Source organism: Poecilia reticulata, linkage group LG10 (genome assembly GCF_000633615.1).
Source record: "Poecilia reticulata strain Guanapo linkage group LG10, Guppy_female_1.0+MT, whole genome shotgun sequence".
Classification (NCBI taxonomy): Eukaryota; Metazoa; Chordata; class Actinopteri; order Cyprinodontiformes; family Poeciliidae; genus Poecilia; species Poecilia reticulata.
The window spans coordinates 26321675-26329520 of NC_024340.1; the positions used below are offsets into that span (position 1 = coordinate 26321675).

The following is a 7846-nucleotide window of genomic DNA, read 5'->3' on the forward strand; positions in this document are numbered from 1 at the left end:
TCTGTCTGTCTGTCTGTCTGTCTGTCTGTCTGTCTGTCTGTCTGTCTGTCTGTCTGTCTGTCTGTCTGTCTGTCTGTCTGTCTGTCTGTCTGTCTGTGTCTCCAGGGCCCACCTGGACCACCAGGACCTTCTGGCCCTCCAGGGGAAAAGGTAAGTCAAGATGAAGTCCTCATATGTTATATATGAGGAATATATCAATATTCTGCTCTGAGAAGTGGCTGCATCTGTGTTAAAATGAGACACCTGAAGGATGTCAGAGATTTTGCTAAATATCCCCAAGTCAAGACGTGAGATGTTGAAAGAATCCTAGCAAAGCTTTATGAATGATGAAATTAAAGCCAAAGGAGCTCTGTCAAAAAAATATTATTTTGAGAGTGCGCACAACTATGCACTTCATGTTTGTTTTTCCAGTGGAATTGCACCAAACCTAAACAAGTATTTTAGGGTTAGGGATCTGCGCACTTTTTAAGATCCACTTTAAATATTTGTGCATTGATAAGACCCCTTAAATTCATCAAATAACCAATGTTTGTGTCTCTTTTTTCCCCCCAAATTAGGGAGAGCTTGGATTGCCTGGGCCTGCAGGAGTAGATGGAGAAAAGGTACAATCAATACACACATGCTGACTGGATGTTTTTCGAGAATTATCTATGTTTTTAGAGTCAGCGTATGCACTGATGTTAAGATATTTAAAGTGGAATTCTGTTTTGGTGTCACGGCCTTTCAGGGATCCAGAGGTGATTTGGGTGAAACGGGACCTCCTGGTGAGAGAGGAGAGAAAGGAGAGATGGGTCTGTCTGGACCTTCTGTAAGTCGTGAGAGAAACAAGCTTTTTTGTTTTTCTCAAAAAAGGTTTCAAATGGTGAAAAGTGAAAATAACCGTTGCCTCTGTGTGGATCAGGGGATGGACGGACAGAAGGGGGAAAAAGGAGACTGCCGGCTGGATGACAACCTGGTTAGTTTTTAACGCACATATGAACGCACTGACGTTTGAGTCAAATTACCACAGACGTGAATTCAACTCATAGTTTCAAGCAATTGTTTTTTATTGCTTTATAGTAGGTGTAAAAATAACATTGAGTTTAAATACCTTAAACAGTCTCAAAAATATTAACACCTGCTGATTTTTTTTCCCCCACATTTTGTCACTTTGTGTCCCCCAACCCTCAGTATAGTTTATGTTATTTGATAAACACAAAGTAGAGAACATTTTTAAAGTGGGAGGGAAAATAGTTTTAAAGGTATGTTACAGCTAAAAAAAAAAAAGAAGAAAGAAAGAAAAAGAAAACTGACCTAAATTAGTGTGCAGCAAGCAGCAAACTTTAAGGCTTTTCATGGATTCTCATTTAGATTCAGTCTGGACTGGGCCATTCAAACACTGGAATGCCCTAAGATCAATCATTAGCAGCCTCTAACAGTTTTTTTTTTTTTTCCAAGGCTCATCCTGTTTTTAGCGCCACCTCATCACCTCATCAGCTTTTTGTTTTTGTTTTTTTTGCCGTAGAAACAAAAATTCTGTTCGGTGCTGTGTTACATCAGAGCTACGACTCAAAAACTCGAATCACGTCTTGCTCTTGACGTAAACGTTAACAATCCCTCCCTCCTTTTTCTCACTTTTCTCCTCATCAGATTCAGATGATCTCTCAGCCGGGCGCTCCTGGTCCTCCGGGCGCTCCAGGAATGCCCGGGTCCCCAGGATCCATGGTGAGTATTTACATCCCACATCACTTGGCCTCCTGCAGGCACGGACGCTGACGTTGTGTCATGTGTTTTTTCCAGGGTCTGCATGGTATGCCCGGTCCTAAGGTAAGCCTGAGATGCCTGTGTGTGTGTGTGTGTGTTTTGTGGTGGAACGTGCTGGGATCTTAGCCGCTGTGCTGTCACAACGCAGGGCGAACCAGGAGCTGGGATCAAGGGAGAGAAAGGAGAGCACGGGTCTCCTGGATACAAAGTAAGTGACGTTCTTTGCCAGTATTCATACAGCTAAGTCGCTTGTATCACGCAGCACCGATTGTTTACCTTCATCTGCAGGGGCTGGACGGCCACCAGGGCCCACCTGGGGCCCCTGGGTTAGTGGGCCTTCCAGGTGCAAAGGGGGAAAAGGTAAATCAATAATAAGCTGCAATATATGTTTTATAAACCTCGTGTGATTTCTGTTAAAAAATAACAAGTGTGTTTTTGCAAATGCGTGTCTGCAGGGCCGACCGGGGGAGCCGGGACTAGATGTGAGTTTGTCGAAGTGAATTTAGTTGATGTTTTTTGGTTTTTTTTACATCGACTCAAACATCTGTCGAACTGTCTCGTCTTTTCTTCATTCAGGGTTTTCCGGGTCTGAGAGGAGACAAAGGTGAACGAGGAGAAAAAGGAGACAAGGTTAGTTTAGGTTGTACAGACGCGAAGATATTTTTGTGACCAATGGTGACGAGGGAAAAAAAATAAAATCAATAATAATGTTTCATTTAGAAAAACATAGAAATAGCTAACCTTTAAATTTGGAACATTTAATGAGAGGATGAGAAATCCCTCAAAAGAGAAATAGCTGTTTCTAACTAAATTACAGCTGACATAATTATTTCTTGTCCTGATGATGCCTTTACGTTAAAGGCAACTGAAGCTTTTTGTGGGGGGGGGGGGAGACATTGGGAAAAATATTTCCTGTTCTATTATCACACATGTGAATAAAACCAGGAAGTTTTCTAAATGCTAGTGGAAGCGTTTACTTTGGTCAGATGAAACCAAGTTGAGATTCTTTGACAAATATCCAGGTGGGTTTTTACTCAAACAAAGGATGGATATGTGGAAAAGCACCTTGTTTCAGCTTTTAAGTTTGGTGGAGGATCTGTGATGCTGTGGGCCTGTTTTTTTTTTCTTTCTTTCAAAGACTCTGGATAAATAGACCCTTGTTATAAATCATCACATCATAACCTATCTCAGAAACCAGAAGTGAAAACATTAAAATGGGTAATCATTGGTTGTTTCTGTTGAAAAGCTATCCCAAACTTTCTCCCCACTAAATAAATTTACTGAAATAGAAGTTTTTTCTATTCTTTTTAGTTACTAATGTAAATATTTTGTTACATTAGTGCTATATTTTCAGCTTATAGTTCTATGTAGCTTAGTTTGTTTCTCTTTATGTGGGTCTGACTTCTGGCTTCTTTATGCCTCAGGGTGACAGAGGGACGGTGGGGAAGAGAGGTTTGAAGGGCAACAAGGGAGAACAAGGTCCTCCAGGACTGGACCAGCCCTGTCCTGTGGTATGTCCTCATCATGGATACACACACGCACACACACACACACACGCACACACACACACATGCTCTGTGATACCTGATATTCTCTCAATCTCATCTATTCTTCTTTGAGGACCTTTTGTGTTTTCTCCGCTCTCAGTATTTTTCCTATCATTTTCTCTGAGTTTCCTCCTTATGGCTGTAAATGTGTAACTGGCGTCCTCTCACAGGGCTGTGGTGAGAGTAAAGGTCACTCTGTGAAGGCAGGGCTTTCTTCTCCTGAAACTGCTCCTCTTCCTCCTTCTGGCCCTGAGGCCCCCTGTCCTGTGGTACGGTATCTTTCCCTCTTTACTCTGCCTCTTTATGTTCACTTGCTTCTCATCTATCATGTCATGTTTTATTTATTTATTTTTCCTTTTTTTTTTTTTTGCTTTAGTCAAACTACAACCTGCATAGTCCTATGCCGTCATATCCTTATCTATTCTCAGACAGTAAATAGTTATGGTTGCAATATGCTCTGACTACATGTTGAGGTTAAAACAGCTGCTAAAAGATTTGGGACTTTCTGACGTCATATCTATAACTGAGGGTAACAAGAAGATGAATTATTCATTAAACATTCCTTGTCTGAGCTTAAAAAGAAAGTAGACGTTACAAAAATATCAATAAATATATCTTATTGATTTAATGATTCTTTAAGCAACAAATTATTTTTGAACATGGAATTGTTTTCAAAAATGTATCAAAAATAAATGCTTAATTTTTCTATATTTTAAATGCAACGTTATGCTTCTACACTAAAAAATCTATTTATTTTAGGGCTTTTTACACATATTTATCAGAAACTGTGAAAGGTGCTTAAACTCTAATATTTACCAAAACAAAGTGTTATTTTGACCTCAGTCCACGTAAGGTTAAAAAGATTTGCAGTTGATAGATTTTACAAAACCACTGAGTTGCAAACGTTAACTCTCCACCTCTGGTCTCGCCTGCAGGGACATGACGGGCTTCCAATACCAGGCTGTTTGCATAAGGTGAGCGTTTGAATTTTCATTTTTAGTAATTTATGCAGTTCTGAGTCGTCACCTTTGAGCTCGTTAAAGGTGCAGTTAGGGAGTAGGGAGCACAGTCAAAGTATACACGGATGACTTTTCAACTGATTTTACACATACTGACTCTAATTTAACACAGAGACAATTTGTAAGTATATCAATCCATGCTTTTGAGTTTATAATAATGATAAAGCATGTACAGTATACCTTGATTAATTTTTGTGCAACTTAAAAGCTAATCAGTCTTTGCTATTTTTTGTGTTTTTTTTTTTTTGTTTTTGCAGTGATGACTAACCAGCAGCATGGGACCTGTACATATTGATATGGTATATTTTGCAGCAGTGTACTACCCCAACATCCTCTTTTTCCTCCCTTTTTTAAAAAAAAAATAAAATCCTATTATATAATATATTGAAAGATAAAGAACAAGGACATTTTTAGCCTTTTTGTAAAACTCACAATGCAGTGCGAAAGCAGCCATGAACTGGCAGTGGGACTTTTAGCTTGAAGGACAGTCCAAATGTCAGTGTTGGAGTAGAAGAGTGCCTCGCTAACAGAGTGTGACTGACGTGTGGTAACCACAAGTGGCATAGCGGCTGTATGATGGTGTGTGCACTCATCCAGATCTCACCGATGGATGGATGTTCGAAGGGATGGGATTTTTTTTTTTTTTACGGAGGAGTTTGGAGTCAGTGCTCTCTTGTCCTCTCTCTCTCTGTGTGTGTTTTCTACAAGGAGGAAATGGCGAGGCAGAAGCTCAAACGTAAGCGTCTCTCTCAGCCCTGAGACAAATGGAGCCCCGGCGGGGAGAGGACACACAAACGGGCAGAGAGAGTGAAACAAAAGGGCTTTTACTGAAGAAGAGCTTCATATCTGATGCCTCTGCGTCACACTCAGATCTTGCATTACAGAGACTCTCCAGGAGGGGGCGACAGAACTCTGCATTTCCACATTCACCCCTGATGGGAAAGAAACCTGTTGCTGATGATGTTGCGCGGTAGCTTGATAACCAGTGGAAGTTTTCTGGGAGTCACTGACGTCCCTGGCACATAAGGAAGGGAATTACTGTGCAGATAGTCTGTTATAATAATATGTCGTTTGAGATTGTTGTAAAATATTAGTGCATGGCAGTATTGTTTAGCACCCTGACAGCATGTGGGACTTCCAGTCAAACCCTGACACGACAGAATATTCATTTTTGTTTGCAGTAAGCATTATTTACATATACGATCCCTTCAAAATACCATTAAGTCAACTAATGTAAAGCTTACATTTTGTGTGTTGTATTAGTTTTGCATATTGTTGTTATGTTTCTCCAGTTACAGTTTGCATTCCTGTGTATTCGTTTGATTGCCGAGTAAAATTTGAAGGAACCATTTGCAGTATTTTGGATCAATCAGTGTTGCCATGGGAAATAAACGTCCTCAGCTGATGCAGTTCGAATCATCGAAGATTGCTACTTACAGTATTTTGGACAACAGTAGAAGTTTTTTGCTGCTGACTTAAATGTGTGCTTGTTTGGTTGTTTTTATAAATATATATATTTGTGAATCAATTTTAGCTTTGAATTTAAGAACCATTACTTAATATTTGAAACAATTACACATGCAATAATTCTTCACTGGTCTCAACTTTGACTTTCTCTCAGCGATATATGTCCCAGAGTTGTTGTTGTTGTTGTTTTGCTGTATGGATTTTTTTTTATTTGCAACAAAAACTATCTTTGTTATCAGGTGACATTCGTTTTCTGTGATATTGTCAACAAGTCTTTCTCAGACGGACTCATTTCTTGGTGCTTCAGTACTTTTTCTTTTGCAAATCTTTATCATGAACAGTGGTGGTTTTTGAATGCCTAGCGCCCAGGGCAAGCCCCTCCCACCCCTCTCTTCCACTTCAAACCAATCAAAATCAAGGAAATTAACATTTCTTTTCTGGATAAAATACAGTCCTGCACAAAGCATACTCCTACTTTCAGCAACAAGCAGGGTGTGAGAACTCTTCATTGACAATAAATATATAAAAACAATAAACTTATGTAATCCTCAACCTACAGAAAACAGGTGCTTATGCCACCCCTTTCTAATGTCTCCCTGGGTAACTACCAATATGACCGATTTTAAAAAACGCCACTGGTCAGCTGTCTTTCAAAACACACACATGCAGACTTTTCAACAACCTCTTAAAGTCGTGTTTGTTCTGTCTTGTACATATACATCATGAAATATGCTGATATGTTTGGAAACATATTGGAAATGTAATCAGAATGTGGACAGAACACACAAATATACATTAGTGGAGTTTTGTGTACATTGATATGTGTTATTTGATGTTTTGCCTTAATTTTACATTATACTACACCCAGTATTCTAACACTTAAACATATTTCTGTCTCAGTGTTACTGCAGTTTTAAGGAGAGTTCCCTGAATTGGTTCAGGTTTATTTGGAAGTGGAAATGTTTGAGTGGATTGAAAAGGTGTACTTGTACCTATTAAAATGTCTTTGTGTGTGTGGGTGTGTGTGTGTGTGTGTGTGTGTGTGTGTGTGTGTGTGTGTGTGCGCGTGTGTGAGAGAGAGAACCAGTTCTAGAGCATCTGAACTATATTTCAGATTAATCGGATTATTTGATTAAGGACATTCACGTTTATACAACCAGGTTGTTGCAGTGTTTTTGTTACATTTTTGCCCCCAACAGATTTGCAAAAACAATGAGAGGGTACACAGTATTAAACATGAGCATTTGTGCAGTTGTATTAATCTGAGATATTTGAAATGTGTGTTGAGTGGAACTTTAAAAGTGTTGAAGCAGATGAGTAATAGGATCTGTAGTGCTTGAGTACGCAATAATTACTCATTCAAGAGTTTCTTGAATGTGTTTATCGATTCAGTCTGTTCAGATTTTTGACTGGAAGCATCACGTTTAAACATCTTAATTTGAACAAAAAAAATCTGAAAAATTATTCAAGAAAGAGAAGTCCTGTTTTTCTTTATTCAAGTACTCAAACTTCAGTCAATAAAAAAACAAAAAAACATTATTTTATGTTATGCCAAAATAAGCTGGTGGCTATCTGCTTTGTGTTTATTGCTTTCACAGATTCTTTCAGCACTATTTTCTTGGTATAATGAAGTTGATTTGTGATTAAAGTTTCATATTTTATTCAATCTTACCCTACAGTGTTAGCTTGACTTTGTGAGCATTGTTGCTTGGTTGTGCATTTTGGTTGTAAAAGATTTCAGCTGTTTTTGTAATTACTTGTCCAATTATATAAAAAAAACAACCTATGGTCAGTCCAACATGTAGACAAAAATAAACTCAAGTTTTACGATTGTTTTGTCATTTATTCAGAAACATAGCAACAAGAAACACTTTTCACATTTAATAATAAAATAAATGATGCAAAATCAAGGAAACCTTTATGAAACTGGATTTTTTTTTTTAAATGCATACATCAAAGTACCTGTACAGTCGGTGTATCTGTTGAAGAAGGCATCAAATCAAAACCAAGCAAAAGAATTCATAACTCTTGAATCTTCCTTTCACACACACACACACACACACATATATA

At 38.5% G+C, this 7846-nt stretch overlaps 1 protein-coding gene across 10 annotated transcripts in view; it reads left to right on the forward strand.

The window, feature by feature from the left end:
• The window catches only part of col23a1b (collagen type XXIII alpha 1 chain b), a 146296-nt gene extending 138849 nt beyond the window's left edge, over positions 1–7447 (forward strand). For 5 of the 10 annotated variants that reach the window (XM_008420112.2, XM_008420110.2, XM_008420113.2 and 2 more), the window contains 15 exons: positions 106–150; positions 558–602; positions 728–808; positions 902–955; positions 1630–1704; positions 1780–1806; positions 1892–1951; positions 2032–2103; positions 2199–2225; positions 2320–2373; positions 3168–3254; positions 3461–3559; positions 4226–4264; positions 4422–4430; positions 5018–7447. In XM_008420112.2, coding sequence (XP_008418334.1) covers positions 106–150; positions 558–602; positions 728–808; positions 902–955; positions 1630–1704; positions 1780–1806; positions 1892–1951; positions 2032–2103; positions 2199–2225; positions 2320–2373; positions 3168–3254; positions 3461–3559; positions 4226–4264; positions 4422–4430; positions 5018–5068 — 825 coding nt within the window. In that variant the 3' untranslated portion in view covers positions 5069–7447. Of the gene's footprint in view, positions 1–105; positions 151–557; positions 603–727; positions 809–901; positions 956–1629; positions 1705–1779; positions 1807–1891; positions 1952–2031; positions 2104–2198; positions 2226–2319; positions 2374–3167; positions 3255–3460; positions 3560–4225; positions 4265–4421; positions 4431–4566 lie in introns of all 10 variants that reach the window. The other 5 variants (XM_008420116.2, XM_008420111.2, XM_008420118.2 and 2 more) reach the window with 5 other exon arrangements.
• The last annotated feature ends 399 nt before the right edge of the window (positions 7448–7846 follow it).